Source organism: Xyrauchen texanus, chromosome 8 (genome assembly GCF_025860055.1).
Source record: "Xyrauchen texanus isolate HMW12.3.18 chromosome 8, RBS_HiC_50CHRs, whole genome shotgun sequence".
Classification (NCBI taxonomy): Eukaryota; Metazoa; Chordata; class Actinopteri; order Cypriniformes; family Catostomidae; genus Xyrauchen; species Xyrauchen texanus.
The window spans coordinates 40,212,126-40,230,956 of record NC_068283.1 but is presented as its reverse complement, the minus strand read 5'-3'; the positions used below and the strand labels follow the sequence as shown (position 1 = coordinate 40,230,956).

The following is an 18,831-nucleotide window of genomic DNA, read 5'->3' as shown; positions in this document are numbered from 1 at the left end:
GGTGCTCCTTATTTAAGCTGCCTTGTCTATTCATGTTGATTCAAAGATGGGTGAAGATATTGACTAGGTACTCTTTCGTGTTCTATGAAAGCGTTGGATTCACTATATCATGTATACGTACATTTTTTTTTTACTTTAGCACCCTTAATTATACATATATGGTTAACTGGATCTAACAGTTTAAAAAGAACTCAATGTCTCAGTGGAATTATGTCCGAAATAATTCCTAATTAATTTCTTTCTCAATTTGGTGGCCTTGATTTCCGTCTGGTGAGTAATTATAAAATTGCTACGTTAACATCAACACTGTCTGCTTTCCACAAACAGGGTCTATTTGCCTGGTCCTTTTTGTGCATAAGTATTTCATTTGGAATAATAATGATATTCTCCATAAGAGTGAATCAATATTTTTTCAAAATTAGTTTAATAACGATATTCGATTGGATAACCAGTTAATCAACTCTCAAGGGTCGTTGTTTACATATGGGGAATTCTTACATCATTTTTAGCTTCCCATTACATTAACATAAATGTTGTTTTATTCCATCAGGTGCTGTTGCTTTATTGAAAAATACTCATTCTTTGTTACCAATCTCACTTGATCCAGCTGATACTCCTGCTGGCAGATTGTGCTTTGCTTCTCCCTGTAAAAATAATAATAGATTAGTCTGATCATTATTTCAACAGGATAGTGTTACTGTGCCCGCTGTGACTGCTTACTGGAAAATCTAGTACATTTACATTTATGCATTTGGCAGACACTTTTATCCAAAGCGACTTACAGTGCACTTATTACAGGGACAATCCCCCCCGGAGCAACCTGGAGTTAAGTGTCTTGCTCAAGGACACAATGGTGGTGACTGTGGGGATCAAACCAGCAACCTTCTGATTAACAGATATGTGCTTTAGCCCACTACACCACCACCACTCCGCGATATTTGCTAGAAGGTGTGGATGCTTCCTCATACACACTTTTTGACAAACAAAGAAAAGGAGATTTCTTTCAAGATAATTCAAAAGCGTTACCCTGCAAACCATTATATGAGAAAGTATAAAAATGATATTTATTTCAATTTCTCTTTTCGTGGTGAATCTGCTGAAACTGTTGTTCATCTTTTTTCGCATTGTCCATTTCCAAAAAAAGCTTTGGCAAGATATTTCAGGATTTATTAAAAGTGAAATGTGTGAGTTTGCATTGTTTTGGAAGGACGTGGTACTCGGCTTTGTGGACTATCACCAAACCATAATAAAGGACCATTTGTTTATGATACATTTTCTTCTGTTGCGTGCTAAGTACCACATTCACAAATCAACGTATCAAGCTTTACACCCCTCTTTGTTGTCTTTTTAAAGCAATTTGAGCACTACCTTACATGGCTTGAATTCACTTAAGAAAAAAAAAGTGAAAACATTGTCTGTTTGCTACTCTTTTCCCATTTTTAATTTCTTTTAATTTTCTAAAGTGTATCTGTTTTCAATTAAAATTTATTACATTCAGTGTTGGGTAAGTTACTCTAAAAAATTAATTAATTACTAACTACTAATTACATCTTCTACAGTGTAATTAGATTACTGTACTAATTACTCTGTTTTATCAACCTCGACCAGATGAAAAATACAATGATTGACGTTAAATCGTTCTATTAATTCTTTCAAATAAATCATATAAAATCAAATAAATTATTCATGAACTAGCCAAAGAATTTAAGGGGGCAGCATTAAATTAGAAAACATACATTTTAACATAAGACATTCAATTTAGTCTAATCTCACTATTGTTTTATATAGAATTGTTCTTTAGTCTATACAGAATTTAACGCAGAAGTAACTAATTAAATTACTGAAAAAATAAGAGTAACACATAATTTACTTTTTTCAATGTAAAAGTTATTTAATTACAGTAATGAATTGCTTAGTAATACATTACACTTAACACTGATTAAATTTAAATTACCAAAACAAAAAACTAGTGTTACGACAGTAAATCAGCGTTTGCGGATACCGTTCAAATGAATGGGGAAAGCCGTAAACTGACACCTAACTGTCACAAAGTTGTCAGCGTAAACTCTTATAAAACGGCAATTTTATCGTAGTAAACTCCACTCGTAGTTCATTCCAAAAGGATTGTGTCGTGTAAAACATGTTGAAGATTAGCGGGAAGGCGGTCATTTCATTATGTGATGAGCTGTTTCCTCACAAAAGCACTTTATTCACCACACCGAGGCGTCTCTTTCATAGACATCCATTAAAAAAACGGCCACACTCACAATGGTGCGCTGCACTTTCCACTCACCCACACTGTCATGTTCCTCTTCCGTCCTGCACGCGCTGTCAGTCTGTAAATATACAACCTGTCTGACGTCATAAACGGTGTGTGACAACAGTGAATTTGTTCCGTGTCTTCATATAAATTAATCTAACTTGTTTACAGGTATGTAAAGCTCTTATCTGTTTATATGGCCCTTTATTAGCTGCTCGAAGTCAGCACCTGTGCTGTCGGGCCATGCTGCTCTTTGTGTGACGATTTAATAATAAACCTGTGTACAGATTAAATGGTTAAGAATGTGTTTGCTGGGCCGCTGGTACATAAACTGCTGTTGACTTTGAGACTGTTGTTGATATATATAAGTATTTCTTTATGTATGTCTTCATAAAGTTCACCCAAACTTTAGATAGGATTATTATTATTATTAGATATGATTTGGTGAGATATTAGTATTATTTACTGTCCCGTATCTATCTTATTTACTCACCCTTCTGTTGTTCCAAGGCCGTATGAGTTCATTTCTTTTTTTGGAACAAAGAAGAAGAGATGTTTGGCAGAAAGTTAGCCTCAGTAGCCATTCAGATTTTCAATGCATCCCTTTTACTCAATGCAATGGTGACTGAGGCTGTCTGTCAGTGTCATGAAGGCCAGTAATCTGTGTGTTAACTGCATTTCATATTTGTCAAGGCAAGTGGTTTTTATTGTTGTTCAACCATATACAGTTAGTACAGTACAGAGTTTAACGAGACAACGTTCCTCCAGGACCATGGTGCTACATAAAACACAGAACCACATGAGACTACACAGACTAAATAACATACCTATATAAAGTGCAGGTGCAAACGTGTGCAACAAGTACAGGACAGTACAATAAATTACTACAAATGAACAGGACAATAGACACAGTGAGAGACAGTAAGAGACCAGTACACAGCAGTGCAAAAGATGACAGTTTCTAAAAATGCCAAAAGTAAACATAACATACTTTGAGATAGTGTTCTATGCACATAGCAGTTATTGAGGTAGCAGACAGATATAAAGTGACAGTAATTAAAGTGCAACTCAGGACACGTGTGTGTGTGTGTGTGTGTGTGTCAGTCCAGTCTATTGAGGAGTCTATTTGTGCCTTGTTTACGGATTGTTTTGTTTATTGTTGTGATATTTTATTATGTCATTTTGGCATCGCTCAAAGAGATTTTTAATCTCAAAAGGACAAAATAAAGGTTTGTTAATAATAATAAAATTGCGTGACTGCATGCATTGTAATGTATGGTTGTTTGTTATTATTATTATTATTAATATTAATAATAGTGCATGACTATGTGTGACATACATTTTTATGTTTTGATGCATGCATTGTAATTTATGGTTGTTTGTTAATAATAATAATAATAATGATGATGACGCATCACTATTTTCTACATCAAAGCTTTCTGTTTCAATGCATGCATTGTAATGTAAGGTTGTTTTTTAATAATAATAATAATGCATGACTAAGTTCTACATAAATATTTTATGTTTCAATGCATGCATTGTAATGTATGGTTGCTTGTTATTAATAATAATAATGATGCATTACTATTTTCTACATCAAAGCTTTCTGTTTCAATGCATGCATTGTAATGTATGGTTGTTTATCATTATTAATAATAATAATAATGTATGACTATTTTCTACATAATTGTATATGTTTCAATGCATGCATTGTAATGTAAGGTTGTTTTTATTAATAATAATAATAATGCATGACTAAGTTCTACATAAATGTTTTCTGTTTTGATGCATGTATTGTAATGTATGGTTGCTTGTTATTAATAATAATAATGATGCATCACTATTTTCTACATCAAATCTTTCTGTTTTGATGCATGCATTGTAATGTATGGTTACTTTATGAATATACATTATTATTTTACAGAAGCACCCTGGTCATGGCATTAAGGAGTGTTAGTCGTCTGCTTGTGAACAATCAGAGATGTTTCCTCTTCACTGCAATGAGATCACAGGGAACTGCAGCCGCTGCTTCACAGGGTCAGAAAGAGTCTGATATGATCTGACATACTGCACACTTAAAGATGCACAATTTTTTCATCAAAAAAAATATTAATTTTGCTAATATTTAAAATGCATACTTGCATAATATGTGTATAGTCGCATAGCATTATATGAATGCATATATGTTTATATATTCATCAGATGGAGAGAAGGCCGTGGAAAAGAAGCAAGTCAAAACACGTACGTTTATTTTCTTTTACTTTTTTTTTGTTGCAATGAACTTAAATCTGTTGATCACAAACCTGCATGTTTACTAGATAATGTATTTAACCCTTCATATGAACCTCAGCTAAAGTGCAGTTTAACTGGCGAGATGCTTTGGATCTGGAGGGTCTTCTGACGGATGAGGAGATCATGATCAGGGACTCTTTTCGTGCCTACTGTCAGGAGAAACTCATGCCACGCATCATAATGGCCAACAGAAACGAAGGTGCGTTTATATTATGTTGTATTATAATATAATAATACATTTAGGGTTGCCAATTGAATGCGTTGATTTAATTTTAACAACTAATCATGCCTCCTGACCCAGATGTTAATTCGGTAATGAAAGTTGTGTAATATTTTGTTATATTGTGGGTATTAAACCTATCAAAATTAGCTAAATTGCTAAGTGGTATTATGCATCCGTGCATCAGCTTCCATTGATTTAACTCTACTCTGCATTTTTAATATACATGTTCTTTGTTGTCCTCTAGTGTTTCATCGGGAGATTGTGTCTGAGATGGGGGAACTGGGGGTTTTAGGCCCAACCATTAAAGGTGTGTTCAATTTTGAGTTTAACTGAGGGATTAATCCAAACAATTGTGAGGTTATCGGAATAAATGAAGAATGTATTTTCAATATGCTATTTTGAGTCCAGTCCTCAAAACAAAGCAGTATTAATGCTCTATTCCACATATCACAATTTACTCTCAATTGTAATGAAAATGCAGATCTTAGTTAAGATTAGTTTGTATCATTATAACACATTTGAGTAAATTGAGTAAGGCCTATTACTTTAAGTAGAAGCATCTATACTTTGCTCTAACAGATATCTCAGTTGTCTGTCACTCATATGCACTTTCCTGTCAAGGTTACGGCTGCGCTGGTACAAGTTATGTGGCGTATGGTCTCATCGCTCGTGAGGTGGAGAGAGTAGACAGCGGCTATCGTTCGGTCATGAGTGTTCAATCGTCACTGGTCATGCACCCCATCAATGCTTACGGCACTGAAGAGCAGAAGGAGAAATACCTCCCGAAACTGGGTAAATGCTTCATAGATAGTTTAGACTTTTTGTGGATGCACCAGTTTTGTAATTAAATGCCATGATACATTTGGGGCTTGTAGAATTACAAGTTAATTAGAAACATAATTTCTTAACCATACCGCTGTACATACTGACAACATATTGTCTGTGTGCCGTGCAGCACGAGGAGAGATTCTAGGTTGTTTTGGACTGACTGAACCAAACCACGGCAGTGACCCGAGCGGCATGGAGACCAGGGCAAAATACAACCCATCCAGTCGCACCTTCACCCTCACTGGCTCCAAGACTTGGTGATGCATTAATCTTATTAATGTAGCCTATCAAGCAATACATTAATTTTGTTGTTATGTGGCCATCTGGTAATGTCATTAACGTGTCAGAATTACAGAAAGGGCAAACAACAGTAAACAACATACTAGTCCATTAATAACTTTTGTCCACATGGTGGTGCCATGAAACAAGTGCCACACCAGTCACTTTAAACATTAGTGTCATTTTTACAGTTCAACTCTGAAGTTTACATACACTTAGGTTGAAGTAATTAAATTCATTTTTAAGCACTCCACAGACTTAATATTTGCAAACTATAGTTTAGGCAAGTCGTTTAGGACATCTACTTTGTGCATGATACAAGGCATTTTTCCAACAATTGTTTACAGACAGATGGTTTCACTTTTAATTGACTATAATCACAATGCCAGTGGGTCAGAAGTTTATATTCACTATGTTAACTCTGCCTTTAAGCAGCTTTAAACCAGAAAATGATGCCAAGCAAATAGCCAATTAGCTTCTGATAGGAGGTGTACCGAATTGGAGGTGTACCTGTGGAGGTGTACCTTAAGGGCTACCTTCAAACTCAGTGCCTCTTTGCTTGACATCATGGGAAAATCAAATTAAATCAGCCAAGACCTCAGAAAAAAAATTGTGGACCTACACAAGCCTGGTTCATCCTTGGGAGTGATTTCCAAACACCTGAAAGTACCACGTTCAACTGCACAAACAATAGTATACAAGTATAAACACTATGGGACCACACAGCCATCATACCGCTCAGGAAGAAGACGCATTCTGTCTCCTAGAGATGAACGAAGTTTGGTGTTAAAAGTGCAAATCAATCACAGAACAACGGCAAAGGACCTTGTGAAGACAAGTATCTATATTCACAGTAAAATGAGTCCTATATCGAAATAATCTGAAAGGCTGCTCAGCAAGGAAGAAGCCACTGCTCCAAAACTGCCATAAAAAGCCAGAATACAGTTTGCAAGTGCACATGGGGAAAAAGATCTACTTTTTGGAAAAGTGTCCTCTAGTCAGATGAAAGACATATGTAACTGTTTAGGCCATAATGACCATCGTTATGTTTGAAGGAAAAGGGTGAGGCTTGCAAGCCGAAGAACACCGTCCCAACCGTGAAGCATGGGGGTGCAGCATCATGTTGTGGGGGTTCTTTGCTGCAGGAGGGACTGGTGCACTTCACAAAATAAATGGGCATCATGAGGAAGGAAAATTATGTGGATATATTGAAGCAACATCTCAAAACATCAGCCAGGAAGTTAAAGCTCGGTCACAAATGTGTCTTCCAAATGGACAATGACCCCAAGCATACCTCCAAAGTTGTGGCAAAATGGTTTAAGGACAACAAAGTCAAGGTATTGGAGTGGCCACCACAAAACCCTGACCTCAATCTGAAAGAGAATATGTGGGCAGAACTGAAAAAGCATGTGTGAGCAAGGAGGCCGACAAACCTGACTCCGTTACACCAGTTCTGTCTGGAGGAATGGGACACAATTCCAGAAACTTATTGTGAGAAGCTTGTGGAAGAATTAACCAAAATGTTTGACCCAAGATAAACAATGTAAAGGCAACAAATACTAACCAAGTGTGTGTAAACTTCTGAGCCACTGGGAATGTGATGAAAGAAATAAAAGCTGAAATAAATAATTCCCTCTACTATTATTCTGACATTTCACAATCTTAAAATTAAGTAGTGATCCTAACTGACCTAAGACAGGGAACGTTTTCTATGATTAAATGTCAGGAATTGTGAAAAGCTAAATTTAATTGTAATTGCTTAAAAGGTATGTAAATTCTGACTTCAACTGTACCCGTGCTATTGTTAAGGCATTGGTACAAATTATTACTGTCAAACGATTAAAATATTTAATCGCGATTAATCGCATCATCTTTGGAAGTTAATAGCAATTAATCGCGTTATCTTCATAAAAATGAATGGACAAAATATGCTTCATCCAGATGTATTTTCAATCATCCACACAAAACCCACCCCACCAACAGATTTGAACAACCAAAAATGAACACAACACAACTCAAATTATGTACAATATATGGTAGTTGTAAGAGTATTATGACAGGATTTATTCACTCCTTTTTATGGAGATTTGACAAACATCATCTTTCCAGGTGCACAGTGGAATTAAATAGCTCTGGTCATGTGAATATTTGCACCACTCATGCATTTTCAATTGACAACTCTGTGCAAAATACATTTTAGACCCCGGTCACAATTGTAACCGGTGGGATTAAATGGGTTAACTTCTTTAACTTCTTCAGTGGGATAAAATGGGTTTCCAGCAATATCTCCAACTTCTGCATTGGCCAGTGCACTATCAGAGACATTGTGACAGAACCTTGGAGACAGAAGCAGGGTTTCCGTTAGCCGGTAATCGGTACCGCCGCTTCCTATACTCATATTAAGAAGTCTGTGTAGGGCACCAACTCTCTAGGGGGGCACCAGACACTCCACAGGCTGCCTTTGCTGGCATGTTATACATTATGCAATGACACGGTAGCAGTCGCAGAACACAGATGATTGCCTCGCACTCGCTTTCATTTCGTGCTCACACGTTTCATACGTCACCTCGCAGTGCAAGGCAGGTGTTCAAATGGCAGCTGTCTTGCTGCTGCAATTACGTTATAACGTTCCGAGCTCTCTCTGTGCTTTGGAGGCATGTTTGTTCTACTGCTGTGCTACATTGTTAAAATGCTTGCAGCAGGTATCAGCATAATATCTGCCACTATCTGTTTTCCCGACGTCTATGCATGTGACATTAGTGGCGTTTGCGTGAATGGCCTCGCTTCCCACAAACTCATTTTGCATTAACTTCGACAGCACTGTTACAAATACAAGCATCATTTAAAAAATGAGATAGTAATGTATATTAGGGATGAAAGAAGTCACCAAGCATCCGTTTTATCATCTTCATTCATGCCTCGCAGGATAACAAACTCACCGGTGGCAGATATCTGCGTGGTGTGGGCCAAATGTGATGACGGGAAGATACGTGGTTTCATCTTGGAACGTGGCATGAAGGGCCTCTCCACCCCCAAGATCGAGGGCAAGTTCTCCCTGCGTGCATCGGCCACCGGCATGATCATCATGGACGAGGTGGAAGTTCCAGAAGAAAATTTGCTGCCCAAAGTCACAGGCCTGGGGGTGAGAAACGTGCAGTTATGAGATACCATTCTGTAGTCACGTATCACTGGTTCTCCAGGACATAATCAGCTTATAGACTGTTATTTATTTGATGCTTGTATCCAAAGTGACTTGCAGTGCATTCAAGGTAAACAAATATTTTTGGCCTACCTCTTTAACTGCAGGAGCTTATTGGGGTCCGTCCACTGTCTAAAATGATTCTGTAGGATTATAGGTTTACGTGCACAGTTATAATTGAGCTACAGCAGGTTTTTGTGTAGTCGAGCTGCAGTCTTCATGTGTCTGTCCAAGTATACATAACACAAAGTGTAATCGAACATTTGAAGGAAGGATGTCAGCTGAGGAAGGGACGATGTACGTCACCTCTGTCTTTCAGAGCATGCACACACTGCCGAGGCCAATAGCCCACAACAGTTTGGTTCCGGTTATAAAAAGCGATTAATTTCTTCATAGGTGAATTGATTTTTAACACTAACTTATAAATATTCCAGACAGACCTGCCGTGAGCTCCGAGGTTGTTAATTGATGGTATGTGCTTCTGCTGAAGTCATCTTTTTTTTTTTTTTTTAATCGTGTTTAATAGCAGAATTCCTGGTGAAGAACTACATTACCCATGATACTGAAAGGGGGATATCCACCAATCAGAGAATTGCAGCCCCCAAAAAAAACACACCATACCACCAATTCTAATGCATTCTAATTTTGGATGTGTTCCGAACAGATGCAGTGCAACAAATGCATCGTTGCTGCTCTAGATGCTGAAAAAACAACAGTGAGACATGATGCAATGGTCAAAGATGTCCGTCAAGCACATGCTTACATAGAAAAATAAAGTCGCATTCGGAGTAAGCGCCCCCCTGAGATGGAGGTCTTTGGCGGTTGTGTCTTGTCATTGACTTGCTGCTCTCTTATCAGCATCTTGCTGCATATGTATCTGGTACAGCTGTATATAATGAAAAACACTGTGGTCCCACCGGTATTATGAAGCTTGAAACTGTGTAGTACAATGGCACCGGTACAGGTTACTGTGCAACACCAAGTTAACGTAGAACCATCTGTTGAAGCGTTTCTTTTCTCATTTTACTATTTTTCTTCATATTTGCACAAATAAACTGGCTAAATCTTTTGTCTTTATCATTTAATACACATTTGTTACCAGCCAGCTATGTTCTTTGCAATAAACAATTGCTATAACATGGTGCTGATTGGTTTATATCGATTTTTTGCGCCCTCTTGTGGACATCTGAGATGACGTCGATGTAAAAATCAGATGAGTAGATTTTTCCCCTCCCTAAAATAATGTCTTTAAAATTCAAGCATACAGCCCTAGACAGTGTTGCACCCTGTTGTGGTCTGATTAATGTTTAGATGTGCTGTACGAAGATGAGCTTCAAGCGCATTATACACTCACCTAAAGGATTATTAGGAACACCTGTTCAATTTCTCATTAATGCAATTATCTAATCAACCAATCACATGTCAGTTGCTTCAATGCATTTAGGGGTGTGGTCCTGGTCAAGACAATCTCCTGAACTCCAAACTGAATGTCAGAATGGGAAAGAAAGGTGATTTAAGCAATTTTGAGCGTGGCATGGTTGTTGGTGCCAGACGGGCCGGTCTGAGTATTTCACAATCTGCTCAGTTACTGGGATTTTCACGCACAACCATTTCTAGGGTTTACAAAGAATGGTGTGAAAAGGGCAAAACATCCAGTATGCGGCAGTCCTGTGGGCGAAAATGCCTTGTTGATGCTAGAGGTCAGAGGAGAATGGGCCGACTGATTCAAGCTGATAGAAGAGCAACTTTGCCTGAAATAACCACTCGTTACAACCGAGGTATGCAGCAAAACATTTGTGAAGCCACAACACACACAACCTTGAGGCGGATGGGCTACAACAGCAGAAGACCCCACCGGGTACCACTCATCTCCACTACAAATAGGAAAAAGAGGCTACAGTTTGCAAGAGCTCACCAAAATTGGACAGTTGAAGACTGGAAAAATGTTGCCTGGTCAGATGAGTCTCGATTTCTGTTGAGACATTCAGATGGTAGAGTCAGAATTTGGCGTAAACAGAATGAGAACATGGATCCATCATGCCTTGTTACCACTGTGCAGGCTGGTGGTGGTGTAATGGTGAGGGGGATGTTTTCTTGGCACACTTTAGGCCCCTTAGTGCCAATTGGGCATCGTTTAAATGACACGGCCTACCTGAGCATTGTTTCTGACCATGTCCATCCCTTTATGGCCACCATGTACCCATCCTCTTATGGCTACTTCCAGCAGGATAATGCACCATGTCACAAAGCTCGAATCATTTCAAATTGGTTTCTTGAACATGACAATGAGTTCACTGTACTAAAATGGCCCCCACAGTCACCAGATCTCAACCCAATAGAGCAACTTTGGGATGTGGTGGAACGGGAGCTTCGTGCCCTGGATGTGCATCCCACAAATCTCCATCAACTGCAAGATGCTATCCTATCAATATGGGCCAACATTTCTAAAGAATGCTTTCAGCACCTTGTTGAATCAATGCCACGTAGAATTAAGGCAGTTCTGAAGGCGAAAGGGGGTCAAACACTGTATTAGTATGTGTTCCTAATAATCCTTTAGGTGAGTGTATGTGTCTGTTAGTCCTACTTTGCAAAAATTGGACAGTCAGACTTAAGCGATTACATTAAATATTAAACGATGAATTATTGCATTAGTCTGACTGAAATAGAACTTTTAAAGTGCATGTAAACATACACTGGTACTTGATCAAGTCATTTGAGATCTATTTTTATATAAAATGACAAATACGGGGGGTCTGGGTAGCTCAGCGAGTATTGACACTGACAACCACCCCTGGAGTCACGGGTTTGAATCCAGGGTGTGCTGAGTGACTCCAGCCAGGTCTCCTAAGCAACCAAATTGGCCCGGTTGCTAGGGAGGGTAGAGTCACATGGGGTAACCTCCTCGTGGTCACTATAATGTGGTGAGTTGTACGCGGATGCCGCGGAGAATAGGGTGAAGTCTCCACACGCACTACGTCTCCGTGGTAACTCGCTCAACAAGCCACGTGATAAGATGCGTGGATTGACGGTTTCAGACACGGAGGCAACTGAGATTCGTCCTCCACCACCACCACCACGAGGACTTAGAGAGTGCATAGGGAATTGGGCATTCCAAATTGGGGAGAAAAAGGGAGAGAAAAAGAAATGACGAATACAAAATCTCATCAGATAGTAAAAATCAAATAATGTGGTTTAGATTTCCTTTGGACTTATGGGAAAAGTTTTACCACAATATGAATTTTTATACAGAAACGTTGTTACAGCAGTGACAGTGTGGCGACTTTTTCCTGTTTATCAGGGCCCGTTTGGCTGTCTGAATAATGCTCGCTATGGCATTGCATGGGGAGCTCTGGGGGCCGCAGAGTTTTGTTTCCACGCTGCTCGAGAGTACACACTGGACAGGTCAGAACTCATCTGCAATCTAATGTCCAAACATTTGAAAACAGAGACACTAGTGGCTCACTGTAAACCTTTCTGTCTTGGAAAGATGCCCGTTTATCATTTACTGGGAGATTGGCTCTCATTTTGTTTCATTTCAATACGGTTCTTGTGCTATTAGATGTTGTTTTCCAGCATAACTTGTAATGTTCTCACTAGAATCCAGTTTGGAGTTCCTCTAGCCAGAAACCAGCTGATCCAGAAGAAGATGGCAGATATGCTGACAGAGCTCTCCATCAGCCTGCAGTCATGTCTGCAACTGGGCAGATTGATTGATGAGAAGAAGTGAGTTTTATTTTGATGCTGCTGCAGTTTTGATTGGAGATATATATATATATAAATTGTGTCTATAATGGGGAAAAGTAAACAGATGATGAAATTAGTTTATTAATTGACTGTATTATTTTTGTTATCAATGCAGATATGCAAATGCAAATGAAGTGCTTTGTTCAATTAAAACTTGCCTTATAGGGTTCCCATGGTCATGGAAAACCTGGAAGTGTCAGGGAATCTTAATACCGTGATTTCCAGGCCTGGAAAGTAATGGACATTTCTTTGGTTATGCCAAGCTCTGAAATATTCAGTTAGCTAGAAATTACTCTTTGTGATTTGCAATCTTCATCAAATGACTAAAGGAATCTTTCACCCTAAAATGAAATTTCTCTCATCATTTACTCGCCCTCAAGCCATCCCACATGTATATGGCTTTCTATCTTCTTCAGAACACAAATGAAGATTTTTAGAAGAATATATCCAATCTGTTGGTCCATTCAATGCAAGTGAATGGTGACCAGAACTTTTAAGCTTTTAAAGGCAGCATAAAAGTAATCCATAAAAGTGGTTTAATCCATGTCTTCAGAAGTGATATAATAGGTTTGGGTGAGAAACAGATCAATATTTAAGTCCACCTTTGTCCCGCCCCGACCAGTAGGTGGTGATATGCATGAAGAATGTGAATCGCCAAAAACAAAAGTGAAAGTGGATATTTAGAGTAAAAAAGGACATAAATATTGATTTGTTTCTCACCCAGTCCTATTAAATGTCTTCTGAAGACATGGATTAAACCACTGGAGTCGAATGGACTACTTTTATGCTGCCTTTATGTGCTTAATTGAGCTTCAAAGTTCTGGTCACCATTCATTTGCATTGTATGGACCTACAGAGCTGAAACATTCCTCTAAAAATCTTCATTTGTGTTCAGCAGAAGAGATAAAGTCCTATACATCTGGGATGGCATGAGGGTGAGTAAATGATGAGAGAATTTACATTTTTGGGTGTACTGTCCCTTTAAGAATCCTTATCCAATAACGACAAGCAAGTAGAAAGTCATGGAAAGGTGAGAGATATCCATTGAAAGGTGTGGGGAAATATTGAAATATATCTCTGAAATGTTCCAAAATTAATACATTTTGTTATAAGTGGTTTCAAATATAGTTTCTTGTATATAAATAAATGGGAATTTTGAGAGGTTTCTTCAATTTTCATCATTACATGGCATCATGAACAAAATATCTTGTAAAATCTTCCAAATCAATTTGAAACATAAAATGTGACTTGTAAGGCATGAACAAGAATTTGAAACAGGTCTGGACAGAATGGTGTTAGTTAGAGGAATCAAGTTAACATGTTGAAAATCATCACATAGCGAACTATTCTTCATTCTCTGAACTTCGTCCACAGAGCAGCTCCAGAGATGATCTCAATGCTGAAGAGGAACTCCTGTGGTAAATCCCTGGAGATAGCAAGACAGGCCCGAGATATGCTGGGAGGAAACGGCATTGCAGACGAGTACCACATCATTCGGCACGTCCTGAATCTGGAAGCCGTCAACACTTATGAAGGTTAGAAGACTGGAGTGATGCGGGAAATTCATAGCTAAAATGACAGCAGTTTCATGATTTGAACTTCATGTTCTTTGGTTACCAGAGGCACGAGTTTCATAATGCTTTGAGCTTTTAGGAAAGCTCTAAAGCGATTAGGATTACAAAGCAAAGTTGGATATTTTGGAGGGATATTGAAGAGCTCGCATTAGATCCATTTTTATATTAATTCCATTTGTTTGCCTTAAAGAGCCCGTGAGTTTCGGGGCCATGTCTGTTGAAAGCATCAATATGCTAGTGTACTAAAAAGAAGTGGACATAATAAACTTTTAGTAGGTAGAAGCATTTAAAATAAACAGTCTCTCTCTTCCAGGAAAACAAACCAAAAACGGAGACGACTCATCTTTCATTTAGGGGCATTTACAAATTGTTGTCCAATAAAATGCTCTCTAAAATAAGCATATCCCGACAAGTAATATCAAATGGCAAACCATGGTTCACGACTGTGACGTAAACTAAAGGTAATTGGACAAGTCCTTCAATATGTCTCGAATTCGAATCGTCCCACGTTTCATTAAAATAATCAAGGTTACATTGAGACCAGTGAATGGGAGCCAGTCCAGAAATGTTTATTTATTATCCTCTTTTCTCCCATTTCGGAATGCCCAATTCCCACTACTTAGTAGGTCCTCGTGGTGGCGCAGTTATTCACCTCAATCCGGGTGGTGGAGGACGAGTCTCAGTTGCCTCAGCTTCTGAGATGGTAAATCCGTGCATCTTATCGCGTGACTCGTTGTGCATGACATCACAGAGACTCACAGCATGTGGAGGCTCATGCTACTCTCCACGCACAACTTACCACACGCCCCATTGAGAGTGAGAACCACTAATCACCACCACGAGGAGGTTACCCCATGTGACTCTACCTTCCCTAGCAAACAGGACAATTTGGTTGCTTAGGAGACCTGACTGGAGTCACTTAGCACACCCTGGGATTCGAACTAGCGAACCCCAGGGGTGGTATCCAGCGTTAATTCTCGCTGAGCTACCACTACCTATGTTAAAATACACACTGTTTCACAAGTATAGCCACAAGACGTAAACATGTGAGATTATTGTGTAATTAAGAACCAGAAGTGTTTTTACCCAAAACTGCATATCCTGTATATTTAACACTGAATATTCTCTGCTGTTGTAGGTACCCATGATATCCATGCTCTGATCCTGGGCCGAGCCATCACTGGACTGCAGTCCTTTACGGTGGAAAAATAAGACATGCAATGGACAGATCATGTACACTGAATGTTGCTGCCTTTTACTGATAACCCATATAGTTCCTGGAAGCAATTTAGGGTTTGCATCATTTACCACTACAACTTCTTTGAAGTCTTTAATAATGAAAAAATCTAAATCTGGTGATCAAAGCTGGAAAAACCTAAAAGTATTTTATTTAAAGGGACAGTTCACCCACAAATTTAAATTCTCTCATCGTTTACTCACCCTCGTGCCATCCCAGATGTGTACTGCATGTCTTCTGTAAATGAAGATTTTTAGAGGAATATTTCAGCTCTGTAGGCCCATAGAATGCAAGCGAGTGCCTAAATTGTAATGCTCCAAAAAGCACATAAAGGCAGCACAAAAGTAATCCATAAGACTCCAGTGGTTTAATCCATGTCCTCAGAAGAGATATGATAGTATGGGTGAGAAACAGATTAATACTTAAGTCTATTTTTGCTAGAACTTTATATGCGTAAAGAATGTGAATCAACAAAAACACAAGAAGAAGAAGAAGAATGTGAAAGTTAAAGTGGAGATTGACTGAGCAGGGAGGAGAATTTATGGTAAAAAGGACTTAAATATTGATCTGTTTCTCACCCACACCTATCATATCACTTCTGAAGACATGGATTAAACCACTGGAGTCTTATGGATTACTTTTATGCTGATTTTGGAGCATCAATATTCTGGCATCCATTCACTTGAATTTTATGGACCAAAAGAGCCGATAACTTCTTATGAAAATCTTAATTTGTGTTCAGCAGATGAAAGAAAGTCAGACACATCTGGGATGGCATGAGGGTGAGTAAATGATGAGAGAATTGTCATTTTTCGTTGAACTATCCCTTTAAGTCCTTTAGGTAATTTTTGAATGTCATTATATAGTCCCTATATCAAAAAAGCTGTTTTCCTGTGTTCTAAACAGAAGTTGTTTTTAAGTAGGTTTGTAAAGAAATGTGCAGGATGGGTTGAAAAGTGCATGTTTGTTTGTTTTTGCATTACTATGTATAGAAATGTAATAAAGCTATTCACTAAAAACATTGGTTTAACGCATTTCAATTTAATAAAATTCTATCAAATTGAATTGAGTAATATTCAGTAAAATAAAATATATTTTTTATAAATATATATATATATACACATTTAATTTTGTTTAACATTTCACAATTCAATTTGAGGGAATTTTGTAATGAAATTGAAATGTGTAAATCTTAAAAATAGGCAAAAATATATATTTTTTTGAGTGCAAAACTGTACTTGAAGCTGGTGAATAAACTGTCATATAAAATATATTTTAATGGATCCACTTTATTTCCATTACACAGATGGTACTGCAAGGTTTAAAGAAGTTATCAAATCATCATTTTACGTTGGTGTTTTTTCTTGCTAGCTACATTTAGAGTTGTAAGATCCATCAAGAGAATTAGCAAAAGAAATGTGACTTCAATAACAACTGCTTTGCAAGTACTAATTATTGAGACGAATAATGCTGTTGTTAACCAAACTATATTTTATTTGAAAGAAACAGACTTTAAAATGCATTAATGAAATTAGCATGTGCATTTCTGTCTCTACATTTAAATGTTGCAGTTATTCAACATATTGTAACAAATCAATTTGAACTTTCGGACTAAGATAACGAAGATGCTTTGGGACTTGTAATATGTTAAATTACAGTAAGAAAACAAGATGCACTGCCTCTGTAAATAATTAAATTAACGGATAGACTGAGGACCTTAGATCCATTCATTCGAAATACATTTCTTATGTCAAAGTTCTGCCATAAGTGTACCATACCTTTGAGACTCTTCTGTTACCGCTGCACTGCCCAGTTGTGTATCTGTTGCTCAGTGCTGTGCTGCAGGCCCTTGTTAATGGCTGCCAGGGTTTGACTGGCTCCCTGTAGCTCAATACTCAGCTCACTGCTCCGGTCAACACCTCAGATAGCTCAGTAATACCGGCCTCCACCCCCTGACTGTGCTGTTCATAAAACACAAACATCTGCTCCTTCACCTGCTGACACACCTCACGCACCTGCACAAACACTCACATAAATGTTAAATAGGTTAGATTCTCGTTCTTTGTATCTGTTGCACTGGTGCTTTGTATACCATTGCAAGTACCTTTTTAAGAGCTGTCCATCACGTGTTGTTCCACGGCCCGTCTCTCATTGATTCCCTCGCTGAGGTCCTGTGCTTTCTTTCCAATCTCATCTATACTTGAATTTGTGGGAGATAACTGGCCAATGTCTTCCTTAGTGCTGCTGACCGGTGAACTTCTGCTTGAGGTTTTTGAAGCACCGATACCAGAGTCCTCACTCTCATGAAAGACACATGATGGAACGAGGGGTCATAATCAAATTATAGCGAGTAAACAAGAATAGGTTATGAGTTACTGGCTCACCTCTGCTGCTCAATGCTGTTGTCCAGGCTAACAAATGACAGTGCGTTCGCCTGTTGCGTCACGGCCCTCATCTGGCACCTGGATAGACCAGACTGTTATTAAACATTATTATAATATTTTACATTATGTTAAGAGCCCTGGGATGTCTTATCACCTTTACTGATGCATGGCGATGACCAACTTTAGGTTTTGACTGCAAAGTGGAGTCTGAGCCATGGCCTGAGAAAACATATATGTCTACATGTCATGATTATGATTGTAATTTAACCTAATACACTTTTACATGATGTAATATGCCCATACAAACCAGTACTGTGGTGGTACCCGGGTAAAGTGATGGTGGAAATATATCATGATGCCATGATATCTGAAGACACTATAATGGCCACATGTAAAAGATCATTTTACATTTCGTTCGTATTAGCTCGTTATCGTGCACGTTTTAGCTAGCTGGTTGCTAAAATAAAAACGTGTATTCTTTTACCAACACTTTTTATAGTGACACGGTCGAGTAACGCGTCTCTAGGGATTTGAAATGCAAAAATAACAATATATACGTAAAAATGAGCGAACCTGTGGTTCATTTTACTAGTTCTTTAGGAGTTGTTTACGTTTGTTCTAAGTCTGTAGACGATCAAATTGATGCACGTGACCTGCGCGTGAAGGCGTTGTTGTGGCGGGAAAATTCCACTTTTAATGCTATTATACTTGCGGAAATGTAATTGTTTGGAGATTACTAGAAATACGTTTGAATCTATTGAAATGTTTATTATGAACATGTTTGTCATATTTCCAGGCCTTAAAGGAATAT

General features: G+C 38.3%; 1 protein-coding gene across 2 annotated transcripts; it reads left to right on the top strand.

Moving 5' to 3' along the window:
- The first annotated feature begins 2,282 nt into the window (after nucleotides 1-2,282).
- On the top strand, nucleotides 2,283-16,891 carry gcdhb (glutaryl-CoA dehydrogenase b). Of its 2 annotated transcripts, XM_052132342.1 has the most exons (13): nucleotides 2,292-2,431; nucleotides 3,459-3,489; nucleotides 4,185-4,297; nucleotides 4,463-4,501; nucleotides 4,611-4,751; nucleotides 5,020-5,082; nucleotides 5,397-5,567; nucleotides 5,731-5,860; nucleotides 8,808-9,024; nucleotides 12,380-12,483; nucleotides 12,679-12,804; nucleotides 14,200-14,360; nucleotides 15,538-16,891. In XM_052132342.1, the coding sequence occupies exons 3-13, from the start codon at nucleotides 4,198-4,200 to the stop codon at nucleotides 15,609-15,611; spliced, it is 1,326 nt and encodes a 441-aa protein (XP_051988302.1). In that variant the 5' UTR covers nucleotides 2,292-2,431; nucleotides 3,459-3,489; nucleotides 4,185-4,197; the 3' UTR covers nucleotides 15,612-16,891. The 2 variants fall into 2 exon arrangements, with proteins under 2 accessions (XP_051988300.1, XP_051988302.1); XM_052132340.1 differs by lacking the exon at nucleotides 3,459-3,489 and having other exon boundaries at nucleotides 2,283-2,431.
- Nucleotides 16,892-18,831: the final 1,940 nt, after the last annotated feature.

Bases quoted from the DNA above. Each gene is read 5' to 3' on its own strand.
- gcdhb (XM_052132340.1), top strand. From the start codon at position 4,198: ATGGCATTAAGGAGTGTTAGTCGTCTGCTTGTGAACAATCAGAGATGT. The intron at 4,298-4,462 runs GTCAGAAAGAGT...TATATTCATCAG, and splicing joins TGCAGCCGCTGCTTCACAGG to ATGGAGAGAAGGCCGTGGAA. The intron at 12,484-12,678 runs GTCAGAACTCAT...TGTTCTCACTAG, and splicing joins CGAGAGTACACACTGGACAG to AATCCAGTTTGGAGTTCCTC.